General features: G+C 33.0%; 2 protein-coding genes across 2 annotated transcripts; one reads left to right on the top strand and one right to left on the bottom strand.

Moving 5' to 3' along the window:
• The first annotated feature begins 1,636 nt into the window (after positions 1-1,636).
• On the top strand, positions 1,637-9,938 carry LOC132032599 (uncharacterized). Its single transcript, XM_059422241.1, has 14 exons — positions 1,637-1,821; positions 1,914-2,013; positions 3,073-3,183; positions 3,991-4,088; positions 4,843-4,926; positions 5,065-5,198; positions 5,307-5,379; positions 5,468-5,513; positions 5,831-5,940; positions 6,052-6,159; positions 6,370-6,429; positions 6,873-6,934; positions 7,891-8,206; positions 9,646-9,938. The coding sequence occupies exons 1-14, from the start codon at positions 1,735-1,737 to the stop codon at positions 9,844-9,846; spliced, it is 1,590 nt and encodes a 529-aa protein (XP_059278224.1). The 5' UTR covers positions 1,637-1,734; the 3' UTR covers positions 9,847-9,938.
• Positions 9,939-13,441: 3,503 nt separating this feature from the next.
• LOC132032598 (cytokinin hydroxylase-like) lies at positions 13,442-18,844 on the bottom strand. The gene is made up of 4 exons (XM_059422240.1): positions 18,468-18,844; positions 17,611-17,840; positions 15,433-16,050; positions 13,442-14,009 (listed from the first exon to the last, which is right to left on the bottom strand). Exons 1-4 carry the CDS (start codon positions 18,754-18,756, stop codon positions 13,581-13,583), a joined length of 1,566 nt encoding a protein of 521 aa, XP_059278223.1. The 5' UTR covers positions 18,757-18,844; the 3' UTR covers positions 13,442-13,580.
• Positions 18,845-20,289: the final 1,445 nt, after the last annotated feature.

Below are 20,289 nucleotides of genomic sequence, written 5' to 3'. Positions count from 1 at the left end.
AAACCCTAGTTTTGTATTGAAACCTAGTTTTGTATTGAAATCATAATTTTATGGATTTTGAGCGTGGGGAAGAACAATGATGTTCCCACACGTAGATAGTAACTACGTACCTTAGTCGCTCCAAAACTTGAATTAAATACTTGAGCTTTGAAGGAGATTTCCAAAACCTTGAATTCTTGATCCTTGAGATGGGTTTTCTTGAAAACCCTAGTTTTAGAATGATAATTTCTTGTTTAGATTACAAGGATAGATGTTAGAATTGAGTTGGGATAATTAGAATGGACTTACCTTGGTGTTCTTGGTGTTGGAGGAGAGTAGGAAGTCGTTCTAGGGTTTGAGGGAGTGAAAAATAATGAGTTGAACTGATATGGACGAATATATCTGTTCTGGAAAAATAATTTTTGGCCCAGTTAAATACGCCGTATTTCAAAATACGGGCCGTATTTTAAAATATGGACAAACTGCCTCTGTTCAGTAAAATGGCCATAACTTCTTGCACGGATGTCCGTTTGACCCCGTAAGATACCGTTGGAAAGGTATTTCAATGCTCTACAACTTTCATCAAGGAAGTTTTCTCAAATTCCAAACACGTTTTGAAATACGGGCCGTAAAGTGAAATACGGTCCGTATTTAACCATATGACCTCAAAATGTCAAATTCGGAATGTTCGAGAAATTCTTGGTTTCGGTTACGGCCTTGTTCATGGGCGTAAATTGGAATACGACCACTGTTCATGGGCGTAAACCACCATATCACAACTGAACGGAAAAATCTCAATTCCCACATTCTTTATCTGATTTTCTAAGTCTAGGATCGTGGTTAAAGCTTAGGTCAAAGATACGGGGTGTTACAAATCTACTTTCACCTGTTGAATAAAAAATGTCCTTAACATATTAAATCTTTTGAGTTAATTCCCAAGATAGTCACCCAAGTTTAGGAAATTATCCACAAATATTACTTTTGTTTCTTTTATAACAATAAAGTCACTCAACTATCTCTATTTTCCTCCAAATATACTAAACACCTCAAAAGCCTTCTTCTCTCCTAGTTGACATGGCATGTCATTAAAGCTTTTTTTTTTTTTTACTAATAAACCTATTTAACTCACCATCTAACCACACTCATGTTTGATTGGGTATAAGACATGAGTTTGGTTAAATGGTGAGTTAAATAGGTTTATTAGTAAAAAAATAAGTTTTAATGACATGACATTCCTACTAGGAGAGAAGAAGACTTTTGAGGTGTTCAGTATATCTTGAGAAAAATTGAGATAGTTTGGTGACTCTGTTGTCCTAAAAACAATAAAAATGATATTTGTAGGCAATTGCCCAAATTTAGTCATTTCTAATACGTTGAGGGACATTTTTGACCCTTTTCTAAAAAATAAAAAAAGGGTGCAAACTAATGACTAAGGGGTCGTTTCGTTGGAAACAATTTAACCCAGGATAATTTATCCGAGATTAGTTATTTCACATTCTCACAGGAATAAAATAACACTACAATTCTGAGATAACTAATCCTGAGATTAGTTATACTACCATTTTATTCCAACTAAACGTGAAATATATTTATCTCAAATATAATTCCGAAATTATTTATTCTTATTTTTTGCACCAAACGAGCCTAAGTGTTTGTTTTGGTATATACCCGGAATGCAGTTGAGAACCATATCCATATCCTTTCCCTCGCAAAGATATTAAAAACCAAAACAGAGAATTTCTCACCTGAATTATAATGGCAATAATAATACCAGCAGTTCAACTTCTTGTTTTTAAAACCCAACTCAATTTTCATGGTCCTCTTATCTTCTGCCTTCACAAGGTCCTTAATTACTTATTCACAATTATATATGAAAAACCAAAAATTTCATATTATAATTTCACTTAAATTTCATTTACTTTTTCTACTTTCAGGTCAAAAAGAGAAGCTCTATTGCTGCAGTGGATCTTGAACCGCTTGTTGAACCGATAAAAGTATTAAAGAATCGATCCTATAATACTTCAGATAGAACAGGTAATACATATCTTGAGAATAAAGTACTACTCCAATTGTACTAATTTATATGACACATTTTTCTTTTTAGCTGGTCCCAATTTTTTTTTTTTTGTTAGTCCGTGCAAAAAAATAATGACATGTTTTTATATTTAGTACTACTGTTTCAATTTACGTGATACACTATCTATTTTAGTATGTCCAAAAGAAATGTCATCTTTCTATATTTAAAAATAATTTAATTTTATGAGATACTTATAGCCACACAAATTTTAAAATCCATTCTGAAAGTTCGTGTCAAGTCAAATGATGCCACATAAATTGGAACTAGAGGAAATTGGGATGGGAGTAACAATTTGACTTCAAAATACCCATTTTATCCTTAATGATATAATTTATAGCCACACAAATATTAGTGACTTATTTTAAACTACACGTTTCAAAAGCCTTTCTTTACCTTTTAAACTTTATGCCCAGTCAAATAAGGTCACATAAATTACGATGGAGGGTATTAAAGAATCAATCCTATGATACTTCGGATCGAAAAGGTAAAATTTTAAGAATAAAGTTTGTCTCCGTCCGTCCAATTTAAGTGTCTTACTTTTCTTTTTGGTCTGTCCAAAAAGAGTGTCTCTTTCTATATATAGTAAGATGACAATTCAACACTCTACATAACAAGTTTAAAACCACTAGATTCAAAGGACATTTTAATACATTATACACATTTTTAATTTAGGACCATATGACTCAAAAGTATTTCTTTATTTCTTAAACTCCATGGCTAGTCAAACTAATAAAAATTTACATCATGTAGCCCATAATTTGAGTTTGTTACCCGGTTTAGCCCTTATTTGTGTATAAACACCTTTTATACACTATTATACGCTTTTATACAAGGTTGATACGTTATGTATAATGCTTTCCCAGGGATAATGTTGTATAATATTGTATATTGGGCTACGTGGTGTAATATTTTATGTTGGGCTGTATATTTTTGAAATTTCCCCCCTTTTTTTTGGTTTCATTTGAGCTATATTATGGTGAATTGGCTCTTTGGAATGCTAATTTTTCATTGAATAGGTGATGAAAATGCCCCTAAATGGAAGAAACTGAGTTCAGAAGAGCTCGGAATTCGTACTTCGATGATTGCGAAACCTACAAGATTGGTTCTGAATGGGCTAAAGAAAAAGGGTATGTGTTCAAGATGATATTATTTGATTATCCTTGCAATCTTATTTTGGAAATTGTCAAGGTTTATTTGTTCCTTTTGGGTTTTTATTCTATTCTTGTTGATACATAAAGTTTCTCTAATCTTACAAGGTGGAAAAAGATAAGAACTTTTTTGAAGTTTGAGTTTTTATGAATGTGCAATACCACATCAATTCAGTAATTAATATATCTATAAGAAGGAATTTGTTGTAATTTGCACTTACAGTCTGTTTGGTATGATGGAAAATGTTTTCTCGATTTTCCTGGAAAATAAGTGATTTTCTCGAGTTTGGTAAGCAGAAAATATAGTCCCAAAATCATTTGTATATAGTCTAATCAAACACTATGGGGGTCACGGGTTCAAGCTGTGAGGCCTGTTGTAGAAATGCAAGGTAAGGCTGTGAACAATAGACCCTTGTGGTTCGGCCCTTCCTCGGACCCCGCGCATAGAGGGAGCTTAGTGCACAGGGTTGCCCAAACACTATGGGGGTGGAAGTAAGTTGTGGGGGTGGTTGGGATGGGGTGGGGTGTGTTGGAGGGTGGGAAGAAGACAATTAATGTGGAATGCTACTTGTGGAACTTGTTTTCCCTAGTTTCACAAGAGAAGTTATTTTCCTTATTTTTAAGGAACTTCTTTTCCTAGAGAAAATTTTTTCTAAAAATTTTGGCCAAGAAAATTGGACAAAATGTTTTCCTCCGTACCAAACACACCCTTAGTGTTGCTCTTTCGAACATGATGATACTTATTTATCCTCCTTGTGGCCTCACCTTTTAACTCTCTTTTGGCAGGGTTTGAGGTCTATCTTGTAGGGGGTTGTGTTAGAGATCTTATACTGGACAGAACTCCAAAAGATTTCGATATATTAACATCAGCTGAACTTAGAGAGGTTAGCTGCATCACATTTTTTTTATTGCTAAATGTAGTTTATATGATAATATGCAACAAGAAAGTAATGTGAGGTAATTACAGAGGAAGTATCACAGCATGAAGTACTTGAAGTGCACTGCATTTTTCTTTCTTTTTTCTGAAGATTGTTTTATAGATAGGAAATAGAAGGAAAAGAAAAACTGTCAATTTGAGGTAGCTAAAGAGGCTAAAAATAGCGCTCATATGGTATCCTAACTTCTTACATCTGCAACCTTCTATCTTAATTTTTAGTGCTTCTAACTAGTACTCCGTCCATCCCATATTAGTTGTCATGTTGCGCTTCTCAAGGGTCAATTTGACTAATTTTCGGAGCTATACTGGATAAATTAGTTCAATATTATAAAATTACAATTTAGATATTCAAAAACTATTAAAAAAAAAAAAGTATTATATGTTGCAATTATTCTCAGATTAATATGGAGAAAAAATATTCTTAAAAAGCTGGTCAAAGTTCATGTAGTTTTACTCTCGAAAACTGAAAATGACAAGTATTTTGGGACAGAGGGAGTAATGATATTCTCTTGTGTGCTCTTGAAAACTGAATGCTAGATTCATCCTTTACGAACTGTTATGGCAAGATGGACTTTTGTTGTCCTCGAGGAGTTATTAGGAATTTATCAGCATGGGGTTGTTAATTAATTTTTTTAAAGGGTACTGAGTAGGAATTTTTATGAAGTTGCTATTTGGCTATTGATGCAATCAATCATATCCAGGTACTAAACACATTTCAGCGGTGTGAAATTGTTGGAAGGAGGTTTCCTATATGCCATGTGCATATCGATGATACCATCGTGGAGGTTTTTCTCAAGCAACATCTTTTTCTTGGTTTGACATTTTTTCCCTTTTTAGTAGTCAAGTAAACCTCATCAAGAGTGGTGAAAGTTTCTGAGGTATCTTTTTGAATATTTACGTCTTTCGATCTTTGTCCAAAGCAGGTTTCTAGCTTTACCACCACCATGAGGAAGTTTAAGAGGAATTCCTATAATGTTGTTCGAAGACCTCCTGCATGCAGTGACGCTGATTTCATTCGCTGGAAAAATTGCTTGGGGAGAGATTTTACTATCAATGGGTACATAAAGTAGATGTAGACTGAATAACAAATTTTCATATGTTAACCATAAACAATTTTTTCAGTAATTTAATTTAGAAAAACTAAAGAAAGATTTTTGATTTGTAGATTGATGTTTGATCCATTTGCAAAGACGGTCTATGACTACTTGGGTGGACTGGAAGATATTAGAAGGGCTAAAGTGTGCATGTATCTTTTACAGCTTTTTGTTCTTGTTGTTCAACCTCCTGTAATAGTGTAAATTGTGCTTAGCCTAAGTTCATTTGCAGGTGAGATGTGTGATTCCTGCAAGTGCTTCTTTCGTTGAGGACTGCGGTAATCTAGATTATCCTTTTTCTTGTTGATATTTGGGCTTTTTTCATTTTTGGCCCGTTGGCCGAAATTAATTACGGGTGCTAGCCAAAATATACAAAACGTATACCATGATTTTGTATATTTATGTATACAACATGTATATTATATGTATACAAAACCTATACATTTGCTAGCTATTATATTTTTAAGCGGTCCAAAAGTGTAGTTATCCCATAATATTCTTGTAATGCTTGTTGGATCTTATTTTGCGTGATCTACCAGTTGTAGGTGGTTTATCCAATTAATCTTCGCTTTAACTTGAGTTTGACTTCTTGCAGCTCGCATTTTGCGTGGATTAAGGATAGCAGGCCGTTTAAGATTCCGTTTTGCTCGGGAAACAGCCCATTCTATAAAAGAATTAGCATCTTCCATATCTAGACTTGATAAGGTACGAGTTCTAATTTTCTAAGAGTATTCATTACATTAGTTATATATTTTACTTTTTCTTATTAGCAAAAAATTTTTCTTAGGTTCTTATTCTTTTATCCCCATAATACAGGGAAGGATCTTGTTGGAAATGAATTACATGCTGGCATATGGTTCTGCAGAAGCTTCATTGAGATTATTGTGGAAATTTGGACTTCTAGAAATTCTTCTACCAATCCAAGTATGAAAATTAAACCTTTTTGCGTTTATGCTACTTATACTAAGTATACGTTTCTTTTGAGCCGAGAGTCTATCGGAAACAGCCTCTCTACCCCACAAAGGTAGAGGTAAGGTCTACATACATCCTACCCTCCCTAGACCCCACTTGTGGGATTACACTGGGTATGTTGTTGTTGTTTGTATGCTAAGTATCTGATGTATCACTCCACAGGCTTCCTACTTTATTTCCCAAGGTTTTCGAAGGCGTGATAGGAGATCAAATATGCTTCTGGTAAACAGGATTCTGTGTTGCTATCATTATTTGCATCTTATATGCGTTCAGGAAATATATTCTTTTGGTCAAAATAGCTAATTATATAAAGCTATGGGCTAATGAAAGGCCTTTTTTTATTTTTGGCCTGTTGGCCGAAATTAATTACGGGTGCTAGCAAAAATATACGGAACCTATACACTGATTATGTATATTATATGTATATTTGTTGTATATAATATGCATATTATATGTATGTTTTATACTACATTTGCTGACTATTATTCTTTTGAGTGGTCCAAAAATTTAATTTTCCCCTAGTAAAATTGTCTCCCAGAAAATGTAGTTCTCTTAGTAGTATCTGTAGGTGCAGGAATTAAAGGAGTAAAATTGAATTTTCCAGTTGTATCACTTATGCGGTTGTTGTAGCAATGCAATCACATCTTCATGTTGCCGTTATGCAGACTTTGTTTTCAACACTGGACAACCTTCTGGCACCCAACCGGCCTTGCCACTCTAGTTTATGGTGAGAAACTACTTCTTCTACTGGACTTAATGTTTGCCTTTTCCATTTTCAAATTCAAAAGATCATCTATAGTTTTTAGAATCTGAAGGCAGTAATCTAGAACATAATCATTACAAAAGAAACTTTTGACGATGCTGCAAATATTTCATGTTTGTCTACGTCCCTGGAATATTTTCTTATTTTGTTGGATAAAAGAAAACTGTAGTAAAACTAAAACATTTTGTTGAATAGCATTGAGAATATGAACTTTCCGTAGATAAAAAAACTGTACCGAAAAAACTGAAAGATATATTTTAAAGAGAATTACTTATTAAAGCATTAATTTGCGCTGTAGTATTTGATCAGATTCTGATGGGGGAGCCCGAGGCAACATGGGATAATTTGTTTGGCCACTCATACTATGAATGAGTTTGGTGAAATTTTACAGCTTTTCTAATGATGCTATCCTTGGAAATACCTTCCAGCATTCTCTTTTTGCTGGTCAACAATAAAATGGACTAAAACTGCTCAGGAATATATTTAAGGGACCACATTGAACTACCACCAAACACAAGGGATCATTTTTGTCAGTTTCTCGAATGTTATTTGTAGTCATGGGGAATAAAGAATTAAGAGTAAAGGGATTTTTCCATAGCATTATGTAGAGAAAATGGACAACATTTGACCATTGAGTTGTGTTTGTCTTTTTATTATCTAGCTATCTTAAATCGCAGCTACTTGCGCCTGTCTTGACTCCCCCAAACTGAAAAGAATACAGAAAGAGAAGAACTTTTCTTTGCTGGTTGGTATGAAGATGAAATGGAAGTTTCTTTTTGTGGTACTTTCGGGGTTTGGTGGGGATATATGCCTGTGCTATCAGTATTTTGGGCTGCATATATATGTTTGATCAACTGCATCTGCTTATAGATTAAAATTTTTCTCTTCCAACTCATCAGCTTAAAAAATAATTCTGATAGGATTGCCATCTTAGCGTTCCATAAAGCACTGGTGGACAAACCTAGGGATCCTTTGGTTGTTGCTGCCTTTAGCATTGCTGTCCACTGTGGTGGATCTTTGTCAGATGTGTTAGGAATTGTGAGAAAGATCTCACAACCACATGATACACGGTTTTCTGAGCTCTTAGACCTCCGAAATATCGAGTCAGATGAAGCATTGTTGGATGAGATGATGGATCTTGCAGCTTACGTGGAAGCTGCATTGCAAAAGATGACCGATGAGCATTTTGTTTCCCGAGCTTTGATAGAGTATCCTCAAGCGCCAAAGTCGGATATGGTGAGTAAGAATTTTCTATGCAAAACGCTTTTTAATAGTTAGTTGAGTTACTTTAAATAAATAACAAGGGCTACACTGCATTTGTTATAATTCTATACAGATTACCTAACTCATTCTGACCTCCAGCTTCATCCATCCAGGACTTGGAAATGTTGTACATGATCTGGCTGGGATTTTTGTAGTATCTCTTGCATAATCTCATAGAGGTTCTCTTGAGTGGTTTCAAACTCATTTCCCTTAGTTTTGTTGCATGCATCGCATAATTTAATTAATAAAGACTAATACATGGGGATGTAGCTCAAATGGTAGCGCGCTCGCTTAGCATGCAAGGGGAAAAAAATCCTAGCGGAGGCAAACGACTACCGCTCATTTCTCCTCATTTGTCTAAACCTTGGTGGACAAAGTTTCTCGATTCCTATGTTGGTAGGAGGACTATTAGAAAAGTGCAGATTACACGAATTTTCACCAAAATGTTTTTGCGAACTCTTTTAGTATTTATGGCATGAAAATCCACAAGTAACTTACGTGCAGAATCAATATCCCCAAGTAATAATTACCTACGAAGGTCTTTCCACCGGTTTTTTTTTATGTATGAAATCCGCAAATCCACAGGAAACTAAATTACCTGCAATTTTTCATGTATAATCCCGAGGAAAATTCACATATAATTCGCACTTTTCTTGCGGCGGAGGTAGCAGGTAACCATTGAATTAGCTGAGTTGTGTGCAAACTGGTCTAGACACCACTGTTATCCATAATAATTGTTAAAGACTAGGACCTTCATTTAGAAAAGTAAAATATGATGGTAAACAACTTGGAGGTTTTTGTGTATTGCTTTCCTACTTCTACCAACAAGATATTTCAGCATTTATGCTTGAGCAGGGAAGTGAACTAATCTCCTTTCAGGAGTAAAACATTTAGCTGTCATTTATTGCCATGTTCATACCTCTTCGTTGAACTTCCTCATCTCTCATTCTTCTTCCACCATATAGCTGGGTAGTTTGCATATATAATTGTTTCCTTTCATCGTTGTCACCGTTATCATTGGCAAATCAAATACCATGGTCTAATAATCAACCATTTTGATTAATTTATAATATTATTATTAATTGGAAATTTTTTGAAAGATTCCTGTGAAAAATTTCATTAACGCGGAATTCGTGTCGAGTAGACCTTGTTGTTGTGAGAATTCTTATTAAATCATTAGCACCGCATAAAAACATTCCCCCTAGAGTAGCTGTTAATATGTAATAATCTGAATAAGGAATTTTTGAATCGACTTGAAGTTCTAGACAAGGAATCTCTTTCTCTGTATCAGGATACATTGTTTTCAAGCTGTTGTTCCAAGAATTTGATGTGATTTTATGTCTTCATGCAGTTGTTTGATATTGTACATGGTTATATGATACTTCCTCTCACCTTTTCGTTTCAATCTGTAGGTGTTTATCTCATGGACACTGTCGCAAAAGGTTTCTACAATATTTGAGTGTGTTAGAAGGGGAAAGGAGAAGGGATTTCGACCAAAACGAGGCAGTAAAATCGACTATGAGTCCCTAGCATTAGGAAAATTGCGTGAAGTTAGACATATTTTTGCAGTGGTTGTTTTCGATACCGTGTTTCCTCCTAATCTCAAAGACTAAAGATTTTTTTAGATAGCTGTGCTACATAGATTCTCATTAACTTTTTATCACAATATATAAGCTGGTTCTTAATTCAATTTATTTTTTGTGGACGTGGTTTGGCGTGGAAGTGATATTTCCTTTTGTGGCTTTCTTAAAGTTGTTCTGATGAATTGACTTACTGGCATGTCAAAGAATTGTCAACTGGTAACTGATCTTTCAACTTCGAATTATGTTTTTAGTTGGTGCAGTTACTAAATCACAAAGGGACTGATCTTGTATTATTTATGAATCCTCTGTTTTACAGAGCTTCTATGAAATTCATTACACATTTGTATTTATCAATCATTGTTTTACCAAACATCAAAAGCACATAATGCTCCTTGTACATCTATTCTTTTGCTACCTAGTTGGTGCAGATGGATTATGTGCGGCATTTGCTCTTGACTTCTAACGGGATTTCAACTTGAGGGTAATTTTAAACCAAAGTCAAAAGTTGATGGGTAAATTTGTATTTTTCCCTCGATGAATTTGAATATGTGAAGTACACTATTTCACGTTGGAGCTCACTAATCGTAGGGAAAATGTGAAACAATATGTTAATGATGAGGATACGAATGGACTCAAAGTGCAACATACTGTAAGTTTGCCTTTTGGATAATAGGGGAGGAAATTTGGATCTTTTCTTGAATTTTAATATGGGCTGGACAAAATATGGACCCAACCCAGGGGTTTCACTATCTCCAGGCTGATCCATTTTGAGGATCCAAATTTCTAAAACTCAGGATTGTCATTTATCTTAGAGATAAGGGTCAAAAACACACTCTAACTATCACTTTTTTTTTAGTTTCATATCTAAACTATCATAAGGTTGAGAAAACTACTTAAACTATCACTATCTAGTAACTACCTAAACTATCACTATCCAGTTTGCAAAACACACCTGAACTAAATGTGTGAACTCACTCTCCAAAAAACAAGTGAAGCTGTAATTTTCTCAAAAAAATTGTCCACATGGAATAAGTAATGCTATGGTGGCACTTACATGGAAATTAAAAAATAATATATTTTTTTTAAAAAAAAACTGTATATTTTTCTTAAAAAAAAATTTCATTATTTTTTTTTTAAAAATCAGCATTTTAAAAAATAAAAATAATCTGGATTTTTAAAAAAATGAAAAAAAATTGTAAAAAAATTTAGAAAATCAGAAAAAAATTATTTAAAAAATGGAAAAGTTTATTATTTTTTTAAAAAAAAATGTAAAAACTAAATAATTGTTTTTCTTTTTTTTAAAAAAAAATCCATTTTTTAATTTTTTTTTCTATATTTTTTGATATTTTTTTTACAAAAATTATTATTTTTCAGTTTGTTTTTTAAAAGGGATAAGGCACCGTTACCCCCCTGAACTATACCCGAATTTGCTACGACACACCTTACCTTTCCCAGGATCCTATTACCCCCCTAAACTTATTTAAAACGGAATAATTACCCCCCTAAACGTTGATGCCCACTCTCATATCGGAGAGTGACATACACTCTCCTTGCCACATGTGTATTTATTTGTTTTTTTTTTTTTTTTAAATTTTTTCAGCTTACGTGTCAATTTTTTTAAAAATAAAAATAAAAAACTGAATTTTCATTAAAAAAAATGAGTTTTAAAACCCGTCTTTTTTTTTAATTTGAAAATTTAATTTTTTTTAAACCCATTTAAAAAATAAAAAATAAAAACTAAAAACATGGATTAAAAAACTGAATTTTCTTTTAAAAAAAGGATTTTTAAAACCCTTTTTAAAAAAAAATTGAAAATTTGTTTTTTTTTTAAACCCGTTTTTGAAAAAGAAAAAAAAACTGAAAAATGATTTTTTTTTTTTTAAATATGGAAAAATGGATTTGTTAAAAATATGGAAAACTTGATTATTTTTTTAAAATGTCTTAAAAAATCTTGATTTTCATGATTTCATTTTCTTAGGACACTTTTATTTTTCAAATAAAATCCGGAAAAGTGTTTTTCTTGCCAAAATGTGAAAAAAACTGAATTTTTATAAAATTTTGAAAAAATTAATTATTTTCTTAACATGTGGAAAACCCGTTTTTTAAAACTAAATGTGGAAGACTAGATTTATTTTCAAATTTTTAAGAAAATGCAGATTTTTAAGGAAAAAAAAATTAAGTTTTCCCCTTTTTTATGTTTCTCACTCTCTCAAGAGAGTGAAACACACTCTCTTTGCCACATCGGCATTTAGGGGGGTAATTATTCCGTTTTAAATAAGTTTAGGGGGGTAATAGGGCCCAGGGAAAGGTAAGGTGTGTCGTAGCAAATTCGGGTATAGTTCAGGGGGGTAATGGTGCCTTATCCCTTTTTAAAACAAATAGTTTTTTTTTTTTTTTTAATTTCCATGTAGGTGCCATTGTGACATTATTTATCCACGTGGACAACACTAGGCAACATTTTTATATAAAATGGAGAGTGTAGATCACATGCCATTCAAGAATAATTTGAGGCGTGCTTTGCAAACTAGATAGTGATAGTTTAGGTAGTTTTTTCAACTTTCTAATAGTTTAAGTATGAAACTAAAATAAAAAAGTGATAGTTGGGGTGTGTTTTTTACCCTAATCTCTTTTATCTTATATGACTTCTCAAAGACAAAATCAATTTACTATACACAAGCGTGCGTCTTGACTTTCATATAAAGAGTCATCTCAGCAGAATATATGAACATGAATATACTTTCAGCCTTAAAGGCAAATGGATGTCATATTCGTTATATAGGTAAGCTAGAGACTGAGGGAAAATTTCATAGTTCCTTCCATCAATAAAACTAGTGGATAAAATTGCATAACCAACTCGAACTCCATCACGCTATGTACCAAGATAATTAGTCCAATATTATCCGATTTAACTAGTAATTGAGAGATAATATTAATTTAGATAATTTACAAAAGTCCTTCTAAGCTATTACTTGTAGTCTTTTTCTTCTTAATAGACGAAACATCAAAGTGGTCCTCATTTTGGACGAAGCTTTTCAATCATCAATCCTTATATTGTCGGAATCTAAGTTCTTTCGGACTCTCCAAAAATGCAGCCGCATCCATGTCGGATGCTCCAAAAATACATTACTTTTGGAGAATCCGACATGCACCCGTCGATATTTTTGAAGAGCCCGAGTAACATAGGTTGGAATTCACTTGTCAAATGTGCTCCTCCAGAGTCCGTTTACACGTTCTTCTTCCAAAGATGTTTCCTCAGAAAACATTCCTATATCAATGATGTATTTATTTGATTGTGACTTGAAGATTAAGAATATAATCTCTCAGTTTCATTTTATGTGAAGGTGTTTTTCAGTTTCCCACCCGGTGATCGGTAACCGCAATGGATAAGGCCCCTTAAAGGGAAAAGCTTCCTGCCAGGATACCACAATCCGTGGTGGTTATGTGAAGGTATTTGATTGTACACTAAGTTTAAGAAAAGATAGACTTTTAAAACTTGTGGTTTATGAACATGACATGATATTTTTGTGGTTATAAAAACATGGAGTATCATTAAAGGTAAAATTAAATGAGAAGGCTAACGTCAAATTATTTCATAAAAATGAGTCATTATTCTTGAAACAAAATAAAAGAGAAAAAATGTTACATAAAATTGATCATATAGGGTGCAGAAAATAAAAAAGCTTGACCTTTCAATATGTCACCTAGTAGTTACTCAGTACATGATCAGCTTGACATATAAAAGGAGACATAAATTATAAAACATTTTAAAGGGGTCTGATTATAAGAGGCAACCCTTGTGTTGGCCTAAGAGAAAGCAAGGTACAAGGGCAGTGCCTATAATTAGGAGATATGTCGAAGGCGAACCTAGTCAATATTAAGGACAACACAATCTTGTACTCCATGATAGACAAATTCCTACCAATACACATTCTTCCTCCAAATCCAAAAGGCAAGAATCCCATTTTGTGCTTGCATCCACCATGTGTCATGTCCTCTTTAAACCTTTCTGGTTTGAATTCATTGACATCTTCACCCCAAAGGTTCTTGTCATGGTGCATAGACACAACGTCAATCCAAATGTTTGTTCCTTTAGGAATGACAAGGTTGTCCACTTGAATGTCCTCTCTAACTTGCCTTTGTACATTTGGTGCTGGTGAATACAGCCTTAGCACTTCGTTCAACACCCATCCCATCTACATCAAAACAAGTAAACCATGAACTTTAGTCATAATTACAGCAAGAATCTAGATTTGAGTATTGTGTCGTAAGAAAAAAAATGAATCGGAATTTTCTCTTTTACTCCCTCCATTTGTGATAGTGTTTGACTTTGCCATGATACTACAAAAAGATAGAATTTTGATAAATACAAAAAATAATCTTAAAAATAGCGATATTAAATACTTATTAGTGGCAAAGTCAGGAATTTGAACAAGGTGTTCCAAGGAGTTCGAACTTGCGACATAAAGCAATTTTTTAGTTTTTTTTTTTTTTTTTTTTTATGTCAAAGGGATTCAAAAATTTATACATACAAGGAAAATATCTTTTGTTCTATTTGTGCAGTACGATTTTCCAACTAAATTAATTATACCCGTTTTTTTTGCGGTAGCTCCACCACTTATAACTATAAGAGAATATTACTAAGGGTAAAATAGAAAATTTAATGTCTAAATTTTTTATACAAGTGTCTCATTCTTTTCAGGATATACTTAAAATAAAAAAAGCAATCATATCATATGAAATAGATGAAGTAATTCTTTTGTGGGCAGAGGTAAGGAAAGGGAAGGGGAGATTAACCTAAAAAGAAAGGGAAGAAGAGAGGAAGAAAACAAATAAGACAAAAGATTTGGAGAAAGGGAAGGGGAGATTAACCTAAAAGGAAAGGGAAGAAGAGAGGAAGAAAACAAATAAGACAAAAATTTGGAAAGAGACATTGAGGCACGTGGTTGATGACTCATGTGTGAACTAGACAGTCACAACTTTTTTTTTTTTTTTTTAGTAAACGCAACATTATGCTAGTACTAGTACAACATGGTCCTATGTTTGGTTTATTCCCCAAAGACGAGATTTCCAATCCCCTATGTCGTTTAAGACTTTGCCAAATTCGTTAAGAAATTATTTAAGTGCATTAAAAATTAATTATAAGTGTTGTTTGATTAAATTATCATTTATCACTCGTACTTCTTCTTGAAGATTGATAAGATTGGTGGACTTTATAGACAATATATAGATCATATATTAGAGTAAGATAGATTTACAAAACAAAAAAAAAAAATCAATGCGTTCTTGGTTTCCTAACCGCAATATTTTGGACCGAATTTGATTGATTAAAGCTAAAAATAAATACTCCTTCTGTTCCCCTTTAAGTGATTTCTAGCTCTTATAATTTGGTCGAAAATAAGTGAGTTTTAAGAAGCAAATAAGATATTAACTAATTTTTCAAATTACCCTTGTCTAATAAGAGATTGAACAAACTTTTAAAAAGTCTATACAAGTTCGCATGAGTAAATTTTAGAAGAAATAAAGGTTAATGTAGTCAATATCATTCTTAATTAAGATTTCAAAATAGCTTTAACCTTTCTGAGGGAGTAATACTTAAAAATAGGTCCATCGGATTACCTTTCTGAGACCATTAAGCTTTGTAACATCAATTTCACCTTCTCCAAAAACTTGCTTGATTTCCTCTCTAAGCTGAGTTTGCCATTCTTTATGTAAGGACAGAAGCAACAGTGTCCAAGTGAGTGCCAATGCCGAGGTCTCATGACCTCCAAAGAAAAACGTCTTACACTCGTCCACTACTTCCCTCGTAGACAATTCCTTCCTTAACGGGTCATCCGTGCCATTACTCACTTGACCTAGCAATAGACTTAGAAGGTCATCTGAGTCATGATTTTTGTCCATCTTTTTTCGAGCTTTAATGATCGATCCAAGGAGAACATCGATCTCTTTACCGAGATTCTTGACTTTCAAGATCTCTTTAGAGCACATCAACTCGCCATATGGTACTCCAACGTACCGTATGGACTTGAAAAGAGTGACTTGCATTGTTCTTATTTTATCAAACACCTTTTTCCCGTTTTTGTAGTTGATGCCAAAGGTGGATTTTGCGATGATTTCGGCTGCTGTGCTCATGATATCGTTCTCCACGTCCATTTCTAGCTTCTCGTCAGAGTCGATGAGGGCTGCCCATCGCTCTAACATATTTGTGGCAGACTCCACCATCAAGCTTGCTATACCCTGTCAAAAACCAGGCCAGTGATTTTTGCGTGACACACACTCTAAAGTTGGATGACTTTTACATGATAAAAATATAAAAGTGACTTTTGTGTGATAAAGTCAAAGTTGAATGACCACCGATAAAACTTACTCTAATAAGTCATATTAATTAACAATTTAAAATATCTAAAAGGCATCTAAAAATTTGGGATCAAAGAAAACCTTAACTATTTGACTTTCAAAATTGAATACCATAAATTGGGACCAAAGTAGTAGTAATTTCAATGGCTTTGACAGTATATATAAGAATTAATGTGTGAGTGATTTTTAACCCTTAATTAACCATTTCCCACATGAATCTGTGGTTGAAGCGCTAATATTCCTCGATCAACATGATGCAAGTTTGTCAAGTCCTGCTGATATGGTAATGAAAGGAGAATATTTTTCCGGATTAATACATAACCCCTTAAACTTGTCAATGAATTTCATTTAAACATCCGAATTAAGGCTTATTTCAATTGAACACCTAAACACAGAATAAAGTGTTCCTATTAGACACTTTCGGTTCAAGTTTCAATTGTTTTTTGCGTGTGTGCGTGTTTTCAAGTGTCTATTTGGTAGTTAAGTTAACCATATAAATATATCATTTCATTTAAGTATACACATCAGCCTTAATTGAAATAGGTCCGAGGTTTTACGGTTTATTGAGAAAAATACATATAACTAAAGGATGTGACATATTTTAAGTGTTTATATTATCTATGTAAGGGGTGCTAGAGAAAACGCACAAAAGTTTTTTCAAAATTTGAACTGAGCGTCTAACAGGAACACCTTGTTATATGTTCAAGTGCTCAATTATAATAAATCTTAGTTCGAGTGTCTAAATAAAATTTGTTGACAAATTTAAGAGTTGTCTATGTATTAAGCCTATTTTTCCACACTATGTATTGTATTATAGTGTCATATATACACGTGTGAAAGGAGTAAGTTTGAATTAGACTATTTCATGTGAAAGTTTGAATTAGAATATCATATCACATGAAATAATGCCTGCATCTGTCCTTATCCTTATCTAGTCTAACACTTGCCAAATAAAAGATGTCTATATCATGATGAAGCATGGGTTACGTTGACGATATAAAATATATGATATGTACCATGTTACTATCCAGTTTTAATACAAAAAATATATATGAGTGTCATGACGTAATTACTATTCAGTTTAATTATAAGTGTCATGATGTAATTACTATTCAGTTTAATTACAATGATAGTGTAAAAAGAAAAGTTTAAACATGCATTTGATTGTGCTCAAAGAATGACTAGATGAAAATGGTTCTTACAGAAGATACTAGAGTACCCATTATCTATCTTTGATTGGGTTCCTAATTAAGAATGTAAGAGATACAATCAAACTTTTTACAACGAAGTACTTTGCCTCAATACTTTTTGATTGCTATAGCAAAATGCTTTTATAAAGATCATATAATATAATATGAAAAATTGATTTCAAAGAAAAGGTAAGCATTATAGTGAAGTGTTATTATAGAAAATTGTTATTATAAAGAGATCTAACTGTACCTTCAATCTGGCAAGGGTAAAAGCAGGATTAATAACATGCCTGCGTTTAACCCATTCATCACCTTCCATCATAACAAGTCCATTCCCAAATATTGGATCTCTATCCCTCTTAAATACTCTTGGTTTTCCCCAACTTTTGCTCATTACAACCCCAGATATCTTCTTGATAAATTCAGGATCTGCAATGTATAGAAATGGTTCTGTTCCCAGCCAGTAGATAAATACTTTACCTACAAGATATTAACGAATAAATATTGGTTCAGTTTGATGGCATGCATACTGCACAAACACAAAGAATATCAATATGACTCGAAACGGAGTTTAAAAAATAAAGGAATACGACCTTTGAAACTTAGTTTATGGCTTTAAACATGTCATATGAGTATTTATGACACACTAGCTCTTATAGCCATAGAAATGTCATGACACGTTTAAAATCACAAACTCTAAGGGTACTTTTGGTATATGCCAAAAGTAGGATCAGATGTAGCCTTTCAGCTACAGATACATAATCGTGTCCTTTCAACCAGGGGTGGATCTACATGGAGCCCAGGGGTTCAACTCCCTTCGTCGGAAAATTACACCGTGTTTATAGGAGCAAATTTTTATTTATATATATATATATATATATATATATATATATATATATATATATATATATATATATTAAATGTTGAACCCCCTTAACCCAAGTCAAAAGCTTATCTCGGTGGAAAGGGGGTTCAAATTTATGTAGAGCATGCAAGTTCGAGTCTTACTGACAATAGTTTCTTTAATTTTTGAAGTCCTTTCAACCACGTTGTATAAAATGAAACACATACAGTATTATATATCAAAATAATGTGTTGAATACTTACCATGCAATTTCTGCCACAGAACATAGTATGGGAATACAAATGAATGGATGTCATTGCTAATATTGCTCAAAGAAGTGGAAGTAGCTGTTTTCTTCATCAACTCCTTCATGTCCTTTATGTTTCCAAGAGGGAAACTTGGAACTGGTCCGTCAAATCCATTTTCCCTAAGCTTTCGATACTTCAACTTAGGCAAAATCCAACAAGTATATAATACTTTCCATACCATAATGAAAAAAATGACACTCATGCTTAACAAGCTAACAACTTTAGAATAGCGGATGAATTCCATCTTCACTATGAGTGTTATCAAGTTTGATGGATTGTTTTGGAAGGCAGAGATAGCACTTTTCCTGTTATGGGTTATATAAGGGAAATTGATGCCTATTTATATAGAGAAAAAATTTGTATATAGACTCGTGAGAACAGTTTACCAGTACAAAAGAACTTTTTGAACGTGTTTTATTTTAAGTCATTTTTGTCGGATGTGTTATATGCTCGTCCTTGATTTTCATATTATAACTTTGCGGCTCAAAAACGAGTAACACATTCTCTATTGCCACGCATAGACTAATTTCAAGAGGAGATAAGATCTCTTGGCCTCTTACAATTTGAATAGAAGAAAATAACTTTTTTAGATCTCTTATGTGTTTTTTTTTTTTTTTCCAGATCTCTTATATGTAAAAAAGGAAGATATCCTGTAAAAGGGTCATAAAACTAAAAAAAAAATTGTGAAACGCCAAATTTGTAAAAGGCCTAATTCAACGAGATACTCGTAAATGTGTAATGTTATCAACGGCTGAGATTATACTAATACAAGATATTTTTACAGGCAATGCTTGTACTTTAATATACAAGATATACTAATACTTGTATATTACCAGTTAATTGTAAATTAATGGCCAAAACACATCTAAACTATCGCTTTTTTGTGAGTTTCCTATCTGAACTATCCCTCTATCAAGTGTTCGAGTTTCTACCTTAACTATCACTAACTATTTATCAAAACACACCTCAATTATTAGTTTTTTTCTTTTCCTACCTAAATAATTGAGGTAGGAAAAGGGATTTGAGGTAGGAAAAGGGAACAACTAATAGTTGAGGTGTGTTTTGATAAATAGTTAGTGATAGTTCATATAAGAAACTCGTAGACCTGATAGTTCTGGTAGGAAACTCACGAAAAAGTGATAGTTCGTATGTGTTTTTGACCATTGTCTCGTTTTAAATATTAGGGGTGAGAACTGAGAGGGTTAAATTGAATTTGGGCAAGTTAAAATGGGTTGAGAAAATACGGATCACGATCCAGGCGCCCATATTTATGTACAGATAAAATACGGATAAGAGTGATTAATGGGTAGGTTGAGTATAGGTTAGCCCATAATTTTACCCATACTTAATTAGGTGTGAGGTGTGCAACAAACTACTCTTCAATAAAATACTTAATTCTTCAAAGAGATTCACAAGTCTGTACATTTTCAGTATTATATTATCAATAAACAACTTATGCCGATATTAAAATAGTTATCTCTATTTCTTATTAAAAAATAAATATTATTCCAAACTTTACTATAAGCATATCCAGATATAGAGGAAAACCAAATATAATTCTCCCCAACGGCATGATTCATGAAGAAAAATAAAATACTGTATGAGAAGTTATAGTAGACTCACTGATAAATAGTGTAAATATGTAGTAAAAGAATATTTTGTAAATCTTCTATTTTAGGTTAGTATAGTTTGTATCCTAATAGGACATTGTAACTATGGTATATTTACCAACTCAATCAATGAGAATGATCACGAATTAATCTCTTTCATGGTATCG

Source organism: Lycium ferocissimum, chromosome 10 (assembly GCF_029784015.1).
Source record: "Lycium ferocissimum isolate CSIRO_LF1 chromosome 10, AGI_CSIRO_Lferr_CH_V1, whole genome shotgun sequence".
Lineage (NCBI taxonomy): Eukaryota > Viridiplantae > Streptophyta > Magnoliopsida > Solanales > Solanaceae > Lycium > Lycium ferocissimum.
This window is presented reverse-complemented; position numbering and strand designations above follow the sequence as displayed.